General features: G+C 42.6%; 1 protein-coding gene across 1 annotated transcript; it reads right to left on the reverse strand.

Moving 5' to 3' along the window:
- Positions 1 to 404: 404 nt before the first annotated feature.
- Positions 405 to 15,884, reverse strand: LOC115775073 (REST corepressor 2-like). The gene is made up of 14 exons (XM_030722526.1): positions 15,677 to 15,884; positions 12,468 to 12,593; positions 10,440 to 10,496; positions 9,570 to 9,650; positions 9,166 to 9,218; positions 8,887 to 9,048; positions 8,672 to 8,796; positions 8,280 to 8,346; positions 7,884 to 8,123; positions 7,624 to 7,701; positions 6,030 to 6,087; positions 3,799 to 3,866; positions 3,360 to 3,521; positions 405 to 2,592 (listed from the first exon to the last, which is right to left on the reverse strand). Exons 2-14 carry the CDS (start codon positions 12,589 to 12,591, stop codon positions 2,248 to 2,250), a joined length of 1,620 nt encoding a protein of 539 aa, XP_030578386.1. The 5' UTR covers positions 12,592 to 12,593; positions 15,677 to 15,884; the 3' UTR covers positions 405 to 2,247.
- Between the last annotated feature and the right edge of the window lie 4,666 nt (positions 15,885 to 20,550).

Raw genomic sequence — 20,550 nt, forward strand, 5'->3', positions numbered from 1 at the left:
CAGTGCATCAGGCAAAAACCGGTCACGTTCAGATTCACTTTCTGCCTCATTCTGATTGTTGGTTTGAACTTCAGCAGGTCATCTTGACTATGTCTACATACCTAAATGCATTGCATTACCACTGTGTCACTGGCTGGATTTGTATTAGTGAGCAGTTCAACAAGAACCTAATAAAATGAAGAAAAGCATAATTAAACCCCCTTTAAATATAGTTTCTGGAGAAATTGCTTCAAAAACCAACATGAAGAATTTGTTTATTCAAAAGGAAAAATGCCTCAAACACAATTAAGTTTCCACAATGTAAACAACTTGGAAAATACAGTACACACAAATTTTGTTTTGTTTTTTTGTTGGAACAAACACATGTAAGAAAACAAATGAAAAGGCAAACCTCTTTAAAGCCAAACGTAGTGATGGACAGCTTCCATTTCTACTCAGTGCTGCATTCAACTGAAAACTCGAGGCCTCTGCTAACAAAAGGTGATTTGAGGCTACACTAAGGGCAGCACTGGCCAGTTTAAAGAAACGTGACATGACCTCAGAGCTGCATAAAAAGGCAGCTGGACACAATCAGTCTAAGACCTGCAACAGAAATAAGCAACAAAGGTGTCACAGACAAATATGGTTCTGTCATCTACATTTGTTCATCAGGTTGTCCCACACCTTCCATATTTTGGAAGTGCTAACCACAGCACTTCCTGACAGATCATTGGCTAAATTAATCAAGCGGCTGATGCTGCAGCACAGATTTCTTCCACATCTCCTTTGACCTCTGTGCCAAAACAGGACAGGCCTTGAGGCTACTGTGGAGAAAGCTGCCTTAAGTGGTCATTTTTGTAAATTACTCAGACACTGGATCTAACTGAAAGTCACAACTTGCACCGTTTTGTTTACATGAATGATTTTGGCATTTTGGTAAGCGAGCTTTCTTGCAGAGATGTGACTCAAGTGGTAAACGAGGCCGCGCGTGAACGCGAGCACGAAAATTTCCAAAAATGTCAAACTCTTCCTTCGGTTTTTCATACTTCCTGTTTAAGAAACAACCCAACCATGTAAAATGTCAGACTTCTCTGTGATGCTCAACAGCTAACTCTGCTTTTAAAGCAACAACAAAACTTTGGCAGGACTTTTTTTTTTTTTAACTGCAGACACATCAATATTAACACCATTATGTAAACATCAGAGGCTGATGTTTAAAGCTGCACTGCAGAACATCCAAAAAACGAGTTTGGGATTGAGAACTTGAAATATTCCTCCAAAGTAACTTAAAGCAGGATTTGAACACTGAGCGGCTCTGGAAATCTGAGACCAGGTTCATTTGCATGTGGGTTAACAGGCTCTTTTACTCTGTGCTCAATAATTAACATATACACCATCTAATCTACTTACAGTAACAAACTGCCTACCTCTCGCACATCTTTATAACTCTAGTTAAAGCAACAAAAAAAAATAAAATAAAACACCACCACTCCAATTAACAGTAATAAATGGCTATGAGGGAAGATTTCTGTCCAAAGCACAACCAAAAAAATAAAAATAAAAAATTGCCAACAATGAATTAAAAACCAAAAAACAGATTCAGCTTTGTTCACAAAGCCTGATTATTTTGCAGAGGTACCTTTTGCTCCCCTCTGAGAGTCCAAACTTGAAAGAAAACTGTGTGACGTAGACGCCCTCTTAGGAGGAGCATGTCTGGCTCAGCTGTGGACTAGCTACTCTTCCTCTTTCCCTCATCTAGTCATCTTTATCCTGATGGTTGTGTGGATGACTTGCCCAATGGAACTACAGTATATATATATATATAGAGAGAGAGAGAGAGAGTGAGTGTGTGTGTTTATCCACAGCCCTCCAGATGTTCAAGAGTTGCCATGGAGACATGCAGGTGGGTTTGCTCTCTGTGGTTGTGGCTTTCTTCAACGGCTTCATGATCCAGTGTCTGTTGTGTGCATGTAGTGTTTGGAGTTCCTAGCTCTGTCTGCGTGTGTGTGTGTGTATGCTGGAGGTAGGTGTTTGTCATTACAGTAAAGGGCCTTCACGTCACTAATGGGATCCTTGCACTCTTCCAGACACATTTTTAAGACGAGTGATGTCACACTGCGCACCTGAGCGTGTCAATCTACGATGTAGTCATGTGATGGTCCCAGGAGTGACGAGTTCCAGGTTGACTGAAGAGAAGTATCGTGTTTGTGTGATTTTATGCATGCTTGTGGAGTGAGTGTGTGTGTTCCTTCTGCTGTCTTGTATGTCTCAGTGGGAGTTGGGCTGCTCCACTTTAAGCCCGACCAGCGATGGAGGCATCTGAACTGCAGTGGAGGACGAGGAGGAGCTGGGAGGAGAACCCCTAAGACTCCCGGAGGAGGAAGTGGTGGTCACTGCAGGCCGGATGAGCGGAGGTGGAGGGTGGTTGTGGGGAGCTCTGTTCTGGAGCGGGCGCGTCTGAAGAGGAGGTGGCTGACGGAGGAGGCTTGGGGGTGCTGAAGGAGGAGCTGGACGCAGCAGTGGGGGAGGCTGGGAGAGGGAGGATGGAGCGTGAGTGGAGGCGGGGGGAGAGGAACTGCCTGCAGCATCTGAGAGGGAGTCCTCCATTTTGACCTGAAGGAGAGGGAGGAGAGTCAGAAGGAGCAGTAACAGGATGCAGAGAGAGGGACAGAAGCTGTGGATAAATAAAACCTTTACATTTAGTGGCGTCATCAGATGCTTCAGACTGCTCTAAATGCTCCATTTCAAGCCCCACCCACCTGCTGTTCAAATCATATTTGGAAGGGTCAGACAGAGGGGCTCCACCAAGGCCCAGTGAGATAAATCAGGATTGGTTTGAACTGTGAATCACACAAAGTTACACTTGGGTCTAAGAATAAAATACGGAGCTGGATGTGAGCAGAACAGCTCCATTTTAAATCCGTTAGTCATACAGAGGATAGGGTTGGTGGATAAAACCTTAAATTTATTTACACTCAGCCGCTCAGTGCGCTCCTTCTGTACTAAGGCAACAAATGTGTTTATCCACAGCTGAAAGTAGAATACTGAATTACCGCCAGAGATAAAAATCCATTTACAGCCTTTGTAATTTGTTTAATCCTTTATTTAAAAGCAGAAGGTATCATGAAATGAGTGCACCTGATATCCAGGGGTTTACAGAGTCAGTTATTTACAAATGAGTTTGTTTCAAAGTGGAAGATTTCAGTTTAGTCTGCAGTCGAAACGTGCCATTTAACCCTGCTGACACACCGACTGCTTCAGATGAAATACAATATTTAGTTTCGCTGTCCTATAAACCGGTTTCACGTGACAACAAAATCAGAAACTCTTACAGGCACTCTTTGGGTATTCAGGGTCTTGCGTATCCTTTCTGGCCTCACCTCCTCCTCTAATGCGCCTCCATCTGTAGCTGCTGCCATCTCCTCGCCACTCCTCCTCAGGTCTCTCTGGTCTCGGCTGGTGGCCACCTGCTCTGCTGCCCACTCTCTCAGCACCTCGTCCAGGTTGAAGCGACGCCGGTAGCTCACAAAGAATGAGCTCACCTGAGCAAGGCGGGAAGACATGGAGAGTTAGAGAAGACGAGAATGAGGACAAAGTGGTGCTGCTCTCAAGGACACAGAGGCGGACATTGGAGGGCAGAAGACAAATGAAAGCAGGGATAATGGAGATTATAGTGATCCTATAGGGGAAAATGCTGGGCATAGGATAAAAGGGAAAATGGAAAAAAGATGAAAAGCTGATAGGCAGCTCACTCAAGTACACTGATGGATGAGGTCAGAATAAGAGACATTTTCAACATGTGAGAAAGAGGAAGCTCACCTGAGCTGGTGTCTTGGTCCCAATCACTTCAGCGATGGCGGTGAAGTCTTTACCGTAACGACGGATAGCTGGAAAAGAGACGCTGGGTTAATGTCCTGCCATCAATTTACTGCAATCACAAGCAACAAAAAAAATAAATCAGCCAGCTTCCTCTCTCTCCCTCCCTCTCTGTGAGAGCTGTGAGGCAGAGCATGTGAGAGGAGGGACAGGAAGAGCAACGTATGGTGAGCATGTTTACTGTTAACCTCCACCTGAGCTCAGCTGGCTCAGTACACCTGCTCTTTTCCAGGCCAGACCTGCTTCACGGCACACTTTCAGGGTTTTTTTCCCCCCTCCCGTTGGAGCAGCTGCACTAGATAGGAGGTACAAGTATTGCTCAAAGGCACACAGGCTGCAGCTGCTAATTTTACCTTCTGCTTTTGCAGTTGATATGCTGCTGCAATCTTTTCCAATTAATTCTTCAACTAATTCTTATCCCCACCCCCTCAGAAGCTGAAAGTAATGCACGCAATATTTAACGTGTAGTATAATTTCTTTAAGTTCAACCTTAGTTACTGTCACTGCATATAAAATGAAGACAAACACAGAATGCCTTTGTGTACAGTCCTCTGTATTCATGCAGTCCAACCCAGTGATTCTTTGTTGAGCGTGGTGAAGCAGAAGCAGGTTTACGTCACCTTTCAGTGCAGCTGGAATCTAGATTGCAGTAGCTGCACCATATCATCGAAACACGGAAAACACAGGGTTTTTACCTCTAGACTGTATATATACAATGGCGGTAGCTTCTGAGTGAAAAGTAAAGCCCGTGCTGAAGTGCCTGAAATTTGCATTCTGCCTAGTGGCCAGCAGGGGGAGTCCTCTAATGGCAAAAAGGTATTAGATCTTACAGCGGTCTCTTGAAAAATCGCCCTCCCAGCTCCCTTGCTCTTTGACCTCAGTAAACACTTTCCTGATGAGTTTCAGCAGTCAAACACATGTCAGGTCATACTAAATAAAATATGAAGTTCAATATGTAAATTATGGTCTCCACAAAAAGAGAGATAAACCAGGGTATGCTCACTGACCGACAACTTGTGACTAATAAGTGCATCACTCGGTTTCATAGTCAGATCCACCTTGCACTCAAGTCTCATTTCAAAAAGCTAAGACAAGAGCAAAAACACTCAGAGGCTTCACAATGAGACTTTGCTAACCAATGGGTGATGTCATGTTGGCCATGCCCATCTTTTATATACAGTCTATGGGTTTCTCCTGGCTTAGAATGGGGTTTGGGGTGGTTAAGTACACACATCAGCATGAGTCTTACCTTATGCCATTATCCATGTATTTTAAAAGATTTCTGACCATTTACAAAACAAAACCTTACTTAACAAAACTAGTTACAGAAAATACAGTGGAAGGTGGTGAGCATGCGGTACAGTGATGTGTGTTACCACCTGTGGAGGAGAGAGGGGCTTGTTGCTCCAAGTGAAAGATGTATTTAGGTTTATGCTCTGCCTGTTCAGCAGCTGTTTGTTATCAGAGACTTTAACTGATATTTTAACAGTTGTTATTCAAATTAAATCTTTAGTCAAATTCTCAATTCCGGTCTTTTAGCAGCTGATTATTTTCCTTTTGGCTGGGCCAGAATCTCAACGGGGGCCGCTAAAAATCTGTCTATTCTATCAAAACCTTCAGACATAAAAATAAAATCGAGCTCCACTCAATCACTGTGGCTAAACTTAAGCAGAGGGCTACATTTTCAAACCATTTTTATTGTACGTTTTTGCATTAAAGCAGATATTTGTCCTCAAAAGCAGATCACCTACTGAGTATTGCATTTGTTTTATAACTCACTTACTGAATCACGCTAGTTCTTTCTGCCTCACTTTTGCTCAGTTTCTCTCTCTTTTGACTTGTTTTCAGGTAATAAATAAGAAATGTCCCTTTTAGGAACAATATTAATTCCCTGCCGCCTCCAGTCAAAACACCATTAAGGTTGCTAGGATGGGGCTAATTCTCTAAACATTACCATCTATCCTTTGCAAATTTCCAGGCTACAGCAAAATATCCAACAGTAGCTTCTGGAGAAATAATTTTGGAGCTTATACAGTACCGACACGTGTGGAGAATATAAATATGAATGTCTAATAGACATCTGAATGTGAATGGGAGGTAGGAAGAGGAGTGCTGGCAACAAGAGGTGAGTCTCTAGGAAGGGGGAGGAAGAAGAAGCTACAGCCTTTACTCACCCTGCACAGCCAGGAGCTGCTCCTCTGTGGTCCAACGAGAGTTCATCTTGGGGGCAGGCTAGGATGGAGAGAAAGGGAGATCAGACTGAGAGTGAGGTGGGTGGTAAGAAGCAAGGGGGGAGATGGATGAAGATGTCAGCAAGAGCGCAATGAGCAGGTTAAGACTAGAGTCAGTGCCACGAGTTGTGAAATACTATCTGGAGAGGGTTCAGGAAGGGCAGTGTGAATAAATGAGTGGAGAGGAACAAACTGCAAAGATCAGGGGAGGAGAAAATTGAATACAGAGCAAGAAATGAGGCAGAAAATAAGGGATATAGAGACAGGGTTCATACACCTTTTCCAGGATAAAATTCAAGCACTTCTTAAGCACTTTCAAGGTTTTCCAGCACATTAACACTGGGATACATATTTATACAAATACATACATACTCAAAATTATTTCACATTTTTAATAACATTAAAAAGATGGTATTATGCCATAAGTCACTTGACAGAAAACAATAACTACTGATAGTTAATTCGGGAAACTTTATTCTCCAGATTGTGAGCAAATCCGGTTTAAAACAGCTCTTATGTTGCTGCCACGGTGTAACTCGGTCTAACGCAGTAACCTGAACTATCCATCAAAGTGACCAATCACATTAAGCTCTGTTCAAACGGTGAAAAGTCAGTTTCTTCATGGGCGTAGAATTCATAGACATATGTCTATGGTAGAATTCAGCTCAGCAGACACTCGTGTGCGCCGTGTTTCTTTGTGCGCGCGGCTGCTGAGTTCTACGCAAGCGAGTCGTTGAATTTACTCGCGAAGAATGAATACCTGCACTCGCGGAATGACATTATTTGCGCAGATTATATTTTCTTGCGTGTGACTTTAGATCTAAATATAATTCCATACTCATCTTATCCGTAATTGGAATTTGCAGTTTTCCAGCCAACACTCATTAAAACGGCGATTCTCTGTCTTCAGGGAAGGGGCGGGGTCACAAGCAGACTGACAGGTCACATGCAAACATGCAGGCCAGCCGGAGAAATCTTCATTTTAGACTTTCCGATTCATTTTCTTTCTCCATCTCATAAGCATACTATTCAATCAGATTTTTTTTTTTTTTTTTTAATTTAAAATACCCAGGACACACTTGAAAAAGAGATCTTAATCTCAGTGTGTTTTCCTTCCTGGTTAAATAAAGGTTTGAATTGAATTGAAAAATAAAATGGTTACAATTTCAGGAAATGTATCTCTGTTGGATCTGTCTCCTCCATCATTAATCCCTGGATAACTTTTGACAGAGCCGGAATTTAAATAGCCTGTTTGGTTGGTGTAGGTGAAATGTTCAAAACGGTCTGCGTAAATAAGATGTTAAGATGTGAAATGTGAGATGGGACAAAGGTGGACATGTATATGTTGATAAAATTGTTATTGAAAATAAAAAGTTCTAAAAAAAAAAAAAAAAAATGGTTACAATTTCAAGCAGTTTCAAGCGCTATATCCAAAATTCAAGCTCTTTTCAAACCTTGAAAGGACAATATTAAAATCCAAGCATTTTCAAAGATTTCTGTACAAACCCTGCAGAGAGAAAGGAGTGTAAAGACTTACCTCTATAGGTCTCAAGGTATCAACACCTTCAGCTAGGCTCTGCTTCAAACTGCTGTTGTTCTGTTTGATAGACTGAACCTAAGAAAGGCAGGAGGGAAGAAAGAAGGGACAATGAGCCAGGGTTGTTTTTCATCTGGTAGCACTGAGTAGTAGTTTTTGCTGTTGAAACCTGCTTGCTGAACATTCATGTGCATTCACTCCCTATATCTATAATCTGATGACAAAGATGTGAGTGAAGATGACACTGAAAACCCTGGTACCTGTCTCTTGAGTGAAACCAGCTGTGTGTCCAGCTGGCGAATGGTTAGAACTCCAGCATCATGGGAGGCTGACAGAGACATGATGTCTGCCTGCTCCAGGTGCATGCCTTTGGGTGGCCTGCGACGGGCTCTGAGTGGGTGGTGTCTGTACTGAGCGCCAATGTTCTCCTTCTTCACTGGACCAGAGCGGCTGGGGGTGGCTTTGTCAGAGCTGGTGCTGCTTGAGTTCTGTTTCGCCGCCTGTGCGGACATTAAATCACCAATATCATTCAAGTGTCAAGGTAACTCGGCTGTCTCCTAACAAGTTATAACCAACAAAACAAAGACTTGTTTTTGCGAGTGTGCACGCATATGCTTTTTTTTTTTTTTTTTTTTTTTTCTTGAACTATTTCTCACCTCTTTTTTGGCATCAATCTCAAAATCACTGTCACTACCCGGGTCTCCTTCCTCAATCTCATCATTACTGCAAGACAAAAAAAAAAAGAAAGAAATTAAACAAAGCATACCCATGCTTAAAATGTGTGCCCATCCTATTGTTTAAATTTCATCAAACATGTCTGAAATGCTCTAAAATGTCAGCTGAAATGACAAGAAATAATATCAATCCGTCTTATTTATATTCATGAGACTTGTTTCCCAGGATGCCACGCTCATCGAGTGTCATTTAACACAGAAGTTCTCTAAATGTCAGATCTCAGCTGAGCAGTTCTCAGAACATAATGATTTGTTCCTCCATCTCTCTATCCATCCTGCTCGCCCTCTTTATGCTCAGTGAAAGCATCTCAAACCTGTCATCTTTCTCTCTCTTGTTGATCAGCCGCCTGGCCTGTCGGTCCATGACAGAGGTCCTGGTCCTGGTCTTCTTCCAGCTGTAGTAGTATTTTACCAGGCTGGAGATCAGCTTATCTGGAAGCTACAAACAAGAAAAAAAAGTAGATTTTTTTTTCTCTTCTGTTAAATACTCTTTAGTATTTAACCACGTGTGCGCCTCTCAGTCACGCACCATCTGCTGGATGCGGTGGAAGCTCTTGCCATGGAAGCTGAAGGCCTGCTCGAAGAGCACTTTATCCTCGACTGTCCACTCATCTGGGAAAGGGGTGAAGTTGGCCAGGTCGGCCAGTGAGCGCTCGACGTCGTGTTTGTGCCATAATAACATGCCCAGAGCCTGATGGAGACGAAGTCAGGAAACCAGGATAGATGGGATCAGAAGACAGAATTTCAAATAAGCAGGGGGAAAGACATCTAAACATTTGAGCTTGTGTTTCTAATGCACTGGCAGTACCTGCTCCATGTTGTATCCATGTTTCTCTTTAGCCATGAGGATATACTCGTCCACTGGAAGAAGACAAAATAATGGTCACCAGAGAGGAAAGAAACACCCAGGAAAAAAAAAAGGGTGGAGAAAAAAATAAAAAATACACAATAGTGTAAAGAAGGTGAAGGAAAATGGGTTACATAAGAACAGAAAATATGAGAGATGTAGTGGAAAAGGACACCAGAGTGAAAGAACGTAAGTGCACAGGACGAGACAGTGGAGAGTTTTAATTGCCATCCTCCAGTCAGCATATAGCCATTAAACCGAAGGTCAAATTTCTTAGCCCGCACCCATAAACACAAGAGAAGGCAGGTGTGTGTGTGTGTGTGTGTGTGTGTGTGTGTGTGTGTGTGTGTGTGTGTGTAGCTTACACATTGCATCAGAGAGCTGAGTGTTGGGACACCAGACCAACATGCTCCTGTGGTCCTTCTCACTGTAGCGGGCTGGACTGTCTGCAAATGGAAACAAAAAGCACAAAGTGAACACTTGCATCCACATTTCATTTTGAGGTTGTATGTATATTTGATTTCCTCTTTTCCTTGTTCACATCACTTTTATGCCCCTCCTCTCCACCACTTCTGAACTATCAATCAATGCCCAGCATCTCTCTTTTCTTATCCACCTATCCTTGCATGTTTCCATCTGTCTAGAGCTCCCTCTTCATCAGCTGAACTCTTCTGGGAAGTCAACATTTGTGCACTCAAGAAAACATGATGCTGGTTTGTCTGCTTGTCCCCTTCTTTGGTGCAATCTGTTGTACGAGCATGTTGCCTTTTCTCCATGGAGGTTATGACGATTGTTTTATCAGCATCAAGGCATTTTTCACCTACTCAAAGTATCAGGCATCTTTCATAGAGCTCACTTTAATTTTCTCTGAACCTTTTTATTCTGCCTGACTTTCCCTTCAAACAAAAATAAAACACCACCGACAAACAAGCTTAACTCTAAGGTCTGCAGTACTGGACAAAGACGGTGATGGCTCCTCGTTTTCCCCTCTAGCCTTCTCTTCTTTGCATTTTCCTGTTTTTCTACTCTAACATCAGTCATTTGACCTTCACTCCTCTACTAATCTGCATTCACCTCCTTCCTCTATTTCAGTCTCCTCCACATTTCTCCTCACCTCTATGTCTCCTCCCAACAGAAGACACAGAGGTGATTCCCTCCCGCTCTCCCTTTTAACATCAGTTTTAATGCCTTCTGTCATCTCCCTTTTTCTTGTGCTTTTCTCCCTCCCAGCTTACCTGGTTTGAACTCTGGGATCTGAGCCTGGTAGTCTCCTCCCACTCTGATCATGCTGTCTGTAGAGACACACAAACATACGTGAGTTTATATTTCCTTGAGATATGTAATGCAGGGCACAAGTGTTCCTGTAACAAGGCAGAAAATATTCCAAGAAGTTGCGCAACTAAATAAAGACATGAGCTAGGAAGAGAAAAATACAAACACTAAAATAATCATAATGTCAGTTTCATACAAGGATTGAATTTACCTTCCATCTCTAAGACTGCTACTTTAAGCCCTGTATATAAAAGATGGACATAGCCACCATGATGTCACCCACTGGTTTGTGAAGCCTTGACTTGGGCTTTTTGGCCCTAATCATCTTAGCTTTTTGAAATGGTAAATGGACTTATCTATATAGATAACCACTCACCATATTTCATCACATTTACACATTCATTTTGGTACAATATTCCAGCTTTTGTAGCTTGATCTCACACACACACACACACACACACACACACACACACACACACACACACACACACACACACACACACACACACACACACACACACACACACACACACACACACACAAACGAAGGAATCATTACTTTGCACAAGGACACTCTGACAGGCAAGATCCACTAACAACCAGCATTTTGACTAGGCTTATTCCTGGCGACTAATTTGTTAGCTGACTAAGCAAGGGGAAAAAACAGACTAACCGATTAGTCTAAAACTAAGAAACACTCAGATATCAAGTTACATTTTAGGACTGTTTAATGGACAATGTCAAACACTGTCTAAAAAAGCATTTGAAACCATTAATCACATTATTCAATAATGAATTGCACTTTAAATGCTGCTTAACTGTGCAGCATCGTGAATCATCAACACTGCCTGTTACACTCCAAACAACAAAGAAAAAAAATTAAAATTGATGTTAAATATATGAAAACGCGTTACTACAAATGATGTCTATGCATCACTGAAATATAAGAAAATAACATCCGAAAAATTATTAAATTGCAACTTAAAAGTGTGGCGCATTATGAACGACGCTCATTGTTCTACAATTCATAACATACATCTCAATAGAAGTTAAAATCTAAATTTATAATAAAACAATACAATACAAACATCCACCCATTTTCTTCTGTGGATGGAGATGACTGTTTCTCAGGAGGTGCGCTTCATGTTACATTAAAACTTCAAAAATAACTAACAATATTAGATCCAATAAAACTATCAGGTATATGAACAATTTTTTTTTTTAACTTTGATGTACAACTTCCATTACTTATTGCTATCAATAAATATGATAAGCCAATCCAGAGAAGTATTAAAATCCAGAAATTCTATTTACTGTGATAACATTTACATATCATTCACCACTAACTGAGATAAACCTATAGAGATGGTGCAAAGAAGTGAGGTTAGAGCAACAATGGATGGCAGACATTAGGTAATTAGTGCTGTGGTAAAGCTAGCAGGAGACAAGAAAGATGGAGAGTGTGGAAAGCAAGGAGGGAAGAGAGACTATGAGAAATGCAGGGAAGCAGACCAGAAGGAGGAAGAGACAGATTACAGGTTCCTCTGGGACAGAGGACAGGAAGGGAGGAGAAGGGGATAATATAGAAACATGAGCAGATGGATGAAATGAATGGAGCCAGAAAGAGAATGACAAAGAAGAAGGATGCTTGATAGAAGGAAAAGAGGAGGGAAGAAAGGTAACAGAGGATAACAACTCCTGTAAAACTGCCATTTCTCATCTTAAATTGGACTCCTCAAAGATCAACAGGAAGTCAGTGGGTGAAGGAGGGCATGGAGGAAGGAGAGACGTATGTGGGCAAAGGACAAGGATGAAGACAGTGGGAGGAGAGGGGATGACAGAACACACTGCAGCAATAAATGAACATCAACAGCTGGCAGGAAAATGGGAGTCTGGGAGTATCAAATGTAGGTACGCTTTGTAATGCTCCATGTTAAAACACCACAGTCTGAGATCACGATATATCAAAAACTATAAGTAAACGTATGTACCGTGAGCGTGCTCTTCATCGCTGCTCTCTTCCTCGGAGTGTGGCTGGCTGTTCCCATTGGTTACAGTTTTGGCTCTGCTCCTGGACAGGACCCCGGCCCCCGAGCGCTCCATCACTGAGGGCATGACTGGACGGACACACACACACACATATAAGTATGTCTCTACTTAAATCTCTACCATTCATCAACATTTCTGCCTTAAGCGATTAAATCTCCCAGTTATGCCTTGTTTTATGAGCGCATTGGCTGCTATTTGTTTTCACTTGAAACCCTATAAAAACCAACTCATGCTTGTAAAGTAAAACAGGCCCTTATGCTGCTACCTTGGAGCCAATCCCATTATCTCCCTTGAGCTGAGTTTATTTTCCCAAAACCAGCTTTTCAGTACAAGAACTCATTCAAGAACTCAACAACTCTCAGTCCTGTCTCTAAGCATCTCTGTAATCAAAACCCCTGTTAACACTTTGGTGGGATCTAACGGCACAGAGATCCTGACCTTTACTGGCCAACACATATAACTGACTAAATCCACGACTTTTAGCTCAGGTTTCAACTTCAAATCAAGTGCATATCCAGACTCAATCAAAGGGGGTGTCATCTTCAACAAAGAACACAAACTGTAATCTCACCTCAATATGTCTCATTGCAACTACTTTATGTTAAATTTTTGAGCAAAAATGACAAATCACATTTTTAGAGCCATTTACAAATCCCCTTTGGGGTGGCATCAAACAGGTCATCAGGTGTAAAACTGCCAAATCAGACTTGCAGAGCTACCTGCTGCTGTGACCCCTTGTGACAAGGGAGCAGCTAAAAGTAGCTTTTATTAGTCCAGAAAATAATGACTAGATCAGCGAGTGATATAAATTATTATTAGTTGTAGTCCCACCTTTTTGTGTATGAGCGAAAGACTGAAAGGTTGGATTGAACCAAATTTCAGTATAAGTATCAGTCCAAAAGGACTCATAGCAGCAGTTAAGCTCATAGCTGACATACCGATATTTTTGTTTTATTTTTGCTTGTTTAAATTTAAATTTATCACCCTTTTGTTGCAGGGAAGCAAATAAATTTTTTTTTTAAAAACTGATTTAATACAACAAATAAATATTAGCCATTATTTTCCAGTATAATGATGAGTCAACAAGGCCAGTATCAGCTGATACCTTTACACCACCCATCTACTGATGCGTCCTTGCAGAAGGACCTCTCTGCAGCACCTATCACATGAGCAAAGAGAGCCCCTTCAACAGTAAAGCTATGCTGTAAAACCTGTCCAACATGGATCTCCAGAAACATGAGCAAACAAAGAATGTAACCACAGATGAGATGAGGCATCCACAAAGATAAATAAGACCCTCCTGCAGGAGAAGAAGTGTGAGCCAAAGCCAGTGCTGTACAATTACATGACCAAACCTCGTTTATTCTTCTTCTCTCTCCCCATCTGCATTTCTGGCCCAATGAATCTCAAAAGTAGCACAAAAGACTAGCTCAAGACACAGCAGAAAGCAGTTCATCAAAACTAGTTCCTCCTCATATACAAATGATAAGTACCCGCATAACAATAATCAACGACATCAGGCATGGATCGCATTATAAACGCACGTTAGAGGCACATGCTTTCTTTCACCATCCCATCAGCAACTTCCATCTTCAGTTCTCAACTTGAACTGCGGCTAGAACAAAGCAGGGACACGAAGTTATGTGACTGATGTGGTACTTTACGCCCCCCCGGCGCGCGCGCACGCACGCACACACCCACCCACAACCACCACATAATGAACTGGACCAGTTAGGCTCCTTACAATCCTCAAGATTAAAATCATACACACCAAACTCCGAGCAGACAATGCAAGTGGCTGAGGCTCTCTGGTGGTCTTTGTCTATCACTGCTCCCGGTGGCCTCCGAAACTACAACAGCTGCCCTCCCCCGCGTCCAACTTCACTGAAAATATCACCGACTCACACAAATCTCTTCGTCTTTGTCGATAAACTGATGTTTGGGAAATCGCTGAGGCTACATATACACAGGAGGACGGGCTGCGTGATACCGCCCTGCTTCACTTTCAGGGAGTTTCGTGGTGTGTGTGTGTGTGTGTGTGTGTGTGTGTGTGTGTGTGTGTGTGTGTGTTGGGGGGGGGGGGGGGGGGGGGGGGGGGGGGTAGCCTCGATCACAGTAGCCTCGATCACTGGCAGATTAATCAACCGTTTCGAGAAAGAGAGCTACAACTACACTACATCAGCTGATAACCCAGACAAGTTGGGTCTACTCGTGGTAACAAATGTGACCCAGCCACCAGACGCTTATATGCAACTTCTCTTTCTCCACATCCTCTGTCCAGCATACGGGCAGATTTTTACAACTTTTCCTCATTTTAAGCACAGTATTCGGACAACAGACACGCTTTGCACTAGGGCGAACAGTATCACGAACAATTAAATCGTTTTAGTTTTAAGTAATGTGACTAAAGTCTATTCGGTTTTTTCCTCTCTAAATTTTATTTGGGCAGTCTGATGATGAACTTCTACTTTCCAACAATTTTTGACTCATACTTGTAAACAGTGGTTAAAAAAAAAAAAAAAAATAGTACTCCTACTACTACAGTGACTAGTCATGTGTTCATGGATAGCAGGAGTGAGCACAGGGTGACCTGTTATATGCTGTAATGTGTGGATTGAGTAGTTTGCAATATATATATATATATATATATATATATATATATATATTATGAGACAGCGGATTCTTTCTGAAAGATTTTCCGAAATCTGAGTTACGTTTACAAACTAAAAGTCAACATTTGTAACAGCCTTCTTGTGCAGTCATCTGTATGCTGTGTGTCTCACTTTGAAGTCCTTTTGTTTTCCCCACGCTTACGCTGCCGTTACTACCAGCTACTGTCTGCAGCTGCTGCCCCGGAGTAAAATCTCGCTCTTTGAGTCATAATTATCCAACTTGCCCATTTGTTTAGGGAACCCTAAACCAAAAAACAGTGGCAATGAGCACGGTCCGAGTCATTCCCGAGGGCTGAATAATAACAATAAAAATAAAAATAAAAATAGACGACATTTCCCCCTCATCACCAAAGTGCAAATTAAGTCTAACCCATTTGGTCGCCGGGATGCTAACGTTAGCCAGTTAGCTTGCGGCTAGTACCCTCGCGTTACATTAGTAACGCCGGTAGTTAGAAGTGGAGATAATAGTCCCACTGTACCTGTGCTTCCTTTCTCTCCGCTTTCCCGAACTCAAAACTTCTCCGAGCCTCTGCCCGCAGCTTTCAATCCTCTCCGAAGCGTTCAAAGGCAATTAGTGTGTGTAAAAAGGCTTAACTCTCGCCTAATTGATGAGCACGGTCACACTACAATGAGGAGCACCGCACGGACTCAGGGACTCCGTGAGTGTGTGCGTGCGCGCCGGGGGGACGGACAACACCCGCAGAAAAGTGAGGTGGACATCCGCTCGGATGCGTTCGCCTCTCCCAAGCAAAGCAACCGTTTGGATTGACAAAAAGTAGTCCTTCAACTATTAAGTTTATCGTACTCTTGATTTTTTAAATTTTATTTTATGTGTTCGCGTGTGACTTGACTTTTAAGAGTGTTCGTGACAGTGCAACATACTTAAAATCTTTGTCCCAAAAAAAAAAAAAAATCTGCATTTTTTTAAAAAATATGACTACCTGTTAATTCACGTCATGGTTATTACACGGGTAATGTCCTTTAAGTAGAGGGGAAACGCGGAGGCGTTTCATTTTGTAAAACAATAGGTGTTACAGAGTCTTAATCCGCTATCAAAATCCCATAAATTAGGGACTACTTGCCAGTGTGTCGGCGGAGGGATTCGGTGCATCTCCGTGCTGAGGCAGGCTGTCCAGACTTGCTCGGTGGAGAAAAGGGCAGGAGAGCCGAGCACAATCGAAACGAGTGTGCGTGCACATCCGCGTGCGTGGGCGCGAGTACGTGAGAATGTGAACGTGTCTTAAGGCGCGTGCATTACTTTGTGTATAACTGACAGGGACTCAGATGAATACCCTCTGCGTGCTCGTTTCTTTTATTTATTATATTTTTAAAACAGAACAGTTCAGTGAGTTGCAGCCTGGATGTGTTTGTGTGCACGAGCCTGTGCGTGTTTGAGTTCACAGGTGGATGCGTGTGTGTGTGTGTGTGTGTCTGTGCAGACTGGGGGATGTTTCAGTCACCTGATGCTGGGAATAAACCCACTAACCTTCACGGTAACACACTCGCAGGAGCCGCCGCTCCCGTCACAAGTGCCCGCTGCTGACATGTAACAGCCTGTCACAAACTCCTCCGGCTCCTTCTCTCTTCTCTCTCTGTGGCATCACCACTTCCTCCTCCTTTTCCCCACCTCCTCCTCTTCGTCCTCTCACTTCCCACCTTGTCTCCTCACTACTGCTCTCTAAGTCTTTTTATCTCCTTGTTTTTGTTCCTGTTTCTTCTCCAGTACTTCACCCTCTTTCCTTCCTTCCTTCCTTCTCCACCTTCCTTCCACCTCCTAAATATCTGCCCTAATTCTACTCCTACTCCCCCTCATCCCTTGTCTTTTCTCTGTGCCCCCCCCTTGCCTATTTTTTCTTCCTCCTCCTCCTCCTCCCTATTCCTTCTTCCTCTCCCTGCCTCTCCCCTTTTGCTCTTTCCATTTCCTCTCCTCTTCTGCTCTCTCCCTTCCCCTCATGCAATGACTCCTTTCCTGTGTCTTTCTCTCTTCTCCTCTTTCCTTCTCTTCATCCTCATCCTTACCCTCTTCATTCTCCTCTTCCTCTCCCCTGTGTCTCCGTCTCATGTCGCTTGCAGTTTCAACTGTGTGTGTGTGTGTGTGTGTGTGTGTGTGTGTGTGTGTGTGTGTGTGTGTGTGTGTGTGTGTGTGTGCATGCGTACGTGCAAATTCTTCCCCTCCCCCATCAGTTTCGCTTCGCTCACTTCCACCCCCCCCTCACCCATCCTCCCCTGCTTCTCTTCCTCCCTCCCTCACCAGTCTCATTTACACCCTTTCCACCTCCTCTACCCTCCTTTCCTCTCCCCTGGTGTCTCCCTTTCCTCCTTTGCTCCCCTCCTCTCATTAGTCAATGTCCATAACTCACCCCTCCACTTCTGTCTCTCCCCTGCTCAGTCCTCCAGTCCCTAACACATCTTCACTAATGAACAACTGCTATATCTCTCCCCTCAGCCCTTCTCTCTTTACCCATCCTCCCCCTTTTCTCTCTGTCCTTCCCTCTCCTCATCCTCTGTCCTCCTCACCACTTGTCAGCCCCCCCACTCACTCGGCTTCTCTTCGATCTTTCAGAGCTGAGTGTACCTCCTACTCCTGAGTGTACCTCCTACTCTCTTTTTTAGCTCACTCTTGTTTCCACCTCTATCCCCCCCTCCCCCCCAGCTCTGCACTTGTCTCATTCCTTCTTCTTGCCTGTCTATCTGTCAGTCTATCTGCTCTTCCCACTTCCATCGAGGAAAAATGTGTCTCCTTGCACTTCCCTGTTTCTCCCTACATCTTCGCACGCATCTCTCCCTCCTCCCCCGACTCCTGTCCCTGCATCTATCCCTCCTTTGAATCCCCGAGTCTCTCTTATCTCCAAGAGATGCAAGGTGTAGACTCAGATGTGATAAAAAGGATTCTTCCTACTGAGGTTGTAGCTGTTGTCATATTGGAGGACCACCGAATGTTTGCGCCGTAATGCTCATTTTGTGCCACAGTGAAACGTGATAAGGCCTCATCGGTTTGCGACAGAAATGGATCATGGTATGGAAATTCAAGCTGAGTAAACATTTAAAAGGACAATAACGTCACTGGAGGGCTTTGTCTGCTGTTGACCCACTATATATCTGCAATGTCATCATGTGCACAAATAAATTAGGAACTCTTGCATAATAGATATGCAAGATATGCAGCCTTGTCTCAAGGCCGCATCTTAAAGAAAGACCTTTTTTTTTCTCCCTGTAAAGCACTCTCTAGTCACAGATCAGGTGTTAATTTCCTGAGGCTTTGCACTCAGCATGTAGTGCTGAAACCCCCCAAGTAGGTTCCAGGCCTCAATATAAACTCTAATATAACAAGATAGACTAAAAAGCACACAGAGCATTTTCTGGTTTCAGAGTATGCTTATTCTTTTCTTTTTTTTTTCAATTGTTTATTTTTGACTCATCAAGCATATCCCGACACAGCAATACAACAATATACGCACACGATGGTAAAAATCATAGATAAATAAAACGTAAATAAATAGGTAAATACTATAAAGTTCATTTTATTTCTCATTAATGTACACTCAGCACCCCATCTTGACAGAAAAAAAACAGAAATGTATAAATTTTTGCAAATTTATTAAAAAAGAAAAACTGAAATATCACATGGTCATAAGTATTCAGACCCTTTGCTGGGACACTCATATTTATTAACTCACATGTTGTCCATTTCTTCTGATCCTCCTTGAGATGGTCTTATATAGACAGGTGTGTGCCTTTCCTAATCAAGTCCAATCAGTTTAATTAAAAACAGCTGGACTCCAATGAAGGAGTAGCAAATGGCTGAAGTGAAAAATTTAAAGGGGTCTGAATACTTTCTGTACCCACTGTGTATATATATATATATATATATATATATATATATATATATATTTTTTTTTTTTTTTTTTTTTTTTTCCCCCCATCGTCAAGATTAAAGTGTATCGGGGCATGAATCATTGATCCTGTGTGAGTTTTGCACCTGTCACATTCAGATGGTGTGTTTAGGGTATATCCTACTCCCTACACCTTATACATAAATTTATAGTTTTGTCCAGTCATTTTGTTACAGGACAGAGAAGAAGATACATTCTGGCATATAATGTGCCATTGGTCATTAAAATTAACACTAAAGACCCCACCTGTAGTTGAGCCACAGTTCATCCTGAGGGGAGCATGAATGCCACATTTAATGATGACCTAACAAACAGAGACCTAGCTTGAGTAGAGACTGGGCCAAAGTGGTTAGTGACAGAAGTACAGACACTGCCATCCGTCATCAGCCATGTTAGGAGCACAATTACACAGTACATTTAGTGTCAGTCTGCCACATGGATTTTGGTTTGACTTATGTAAACTCCAGTCTAATCCTGGTCAAAGTTAGTTCCCACAGATCCCTATTCTGGAGATCTGCATAAGAATACAATCTTCACTTTCTGAGACACCTTTCTTAAATTCGAAAGTGCTGTTGAGGTGAGAAAAAAATGGCTTAACCTCCTTGGTTATTATTAGCTTAACTGAAAAGCAGCTCATCCAGTATTAGCAGTAACTGTAACCTAAGGCCAAAATCCAGACTCTGCAAAAGGCTGCAATTCACCCAAAACCTTAAATTCAGTTGTCAAAATTAGAAAAAGAGCACTGGGGGCACCTTATGGCTATTACACAGCTCATACGATTTAATAATGCTGGCATATTTCAGAGATTACGGCTACTGTTCATATACTCTTTTGAGTAGAAGAGCCTCAGGGAAACTTTTAGGTTCCCTCACTCTTTGGCTAATATTTACTTTTTCCAACTAAAACAACCCCTGAAGTTTACCCAGCAACAGCTGCAGCCACAATAGTCTCATTATGCTCTTTATGTCGTGGGCCCTGGGATTGGCTGTGTTTTGTTCAATACTATCAGTATGTCGCTTTCTGTTTAGTTTCTGTTGCTGATGTAATGTATGAGGTTTTTTTTAATCTTTGTGTTTAAGTTCTGACTTCCTGTTTGGCCTTGTCAGCCCCATGAGTCACTTCAGTTTTGTAATATTTTGACACCTCGGTTCTATTGTTCTTGCCTCCCCGGGGTTCCTCTGAATCATGTCAAGTCTGAGTTCTCTTGTCTCTCTGTCTAGCGGGTGTCTTTTGGGTTGTTTCATGTTTTATTTTGGTAACTTCTTTTCTATCATGTCTCGTTTTTTTGGATTTTACTTCCTGTCAGATTGTCTTGATTAGTTTGAACCATGTCTCTTCCCGTCCTATTTCTGAGCCCCGATGAGTCCCCCGTGTGTGATCATAGTCCTGTCCTCCCCTCAGTCTTTGTCACAGCATCTTTGTATCTCCTCAGGTGAGTCATTTGTTTTTCCCTGGCTTCC

This window comes from Archocentrus centrarchus (assembly GCF_007364275.1).
Source record: "Archocentrus centrarchus isolate MPI-CPG fArcCen1 chromosome 18 unlocalized genomic scaffold, fArcCen1 scaffold_23_ctg1, whole genome shotgun sequence".
Classification (NCBI taxonomy): Eukaryota; Metazoa; Chordata; class Actinopteri; order Cichliformes; family Cichlidae; genus Archocentrus; species Archocentrus centrarchus.

Bases quoted from the DNA above. Each gene is read 5' to 3' on its own strand.
- LOC115775073 (XM_030722526.1), bottom strand. From the start codon at position 12,591: ATGCCCTCAGTGATGGAGCGCTCGGGGGCCGGGGTCCTGTCCAGGAGC. The intron at 9,219-9,569 runs GTAAGCTACACA...GTCTTCTTCCAG, and splicing joins TCAGCTCTCTGATGCAATGT to TGGACGAGTATATCCTCATG. The intron at 9,049-9,165 runs GTACTGCCAGTG...CGTCTCCATCAG, and splicing joins ATGGATACAACATGGAGCAG to GCTCTGGGCATGTTATTATG.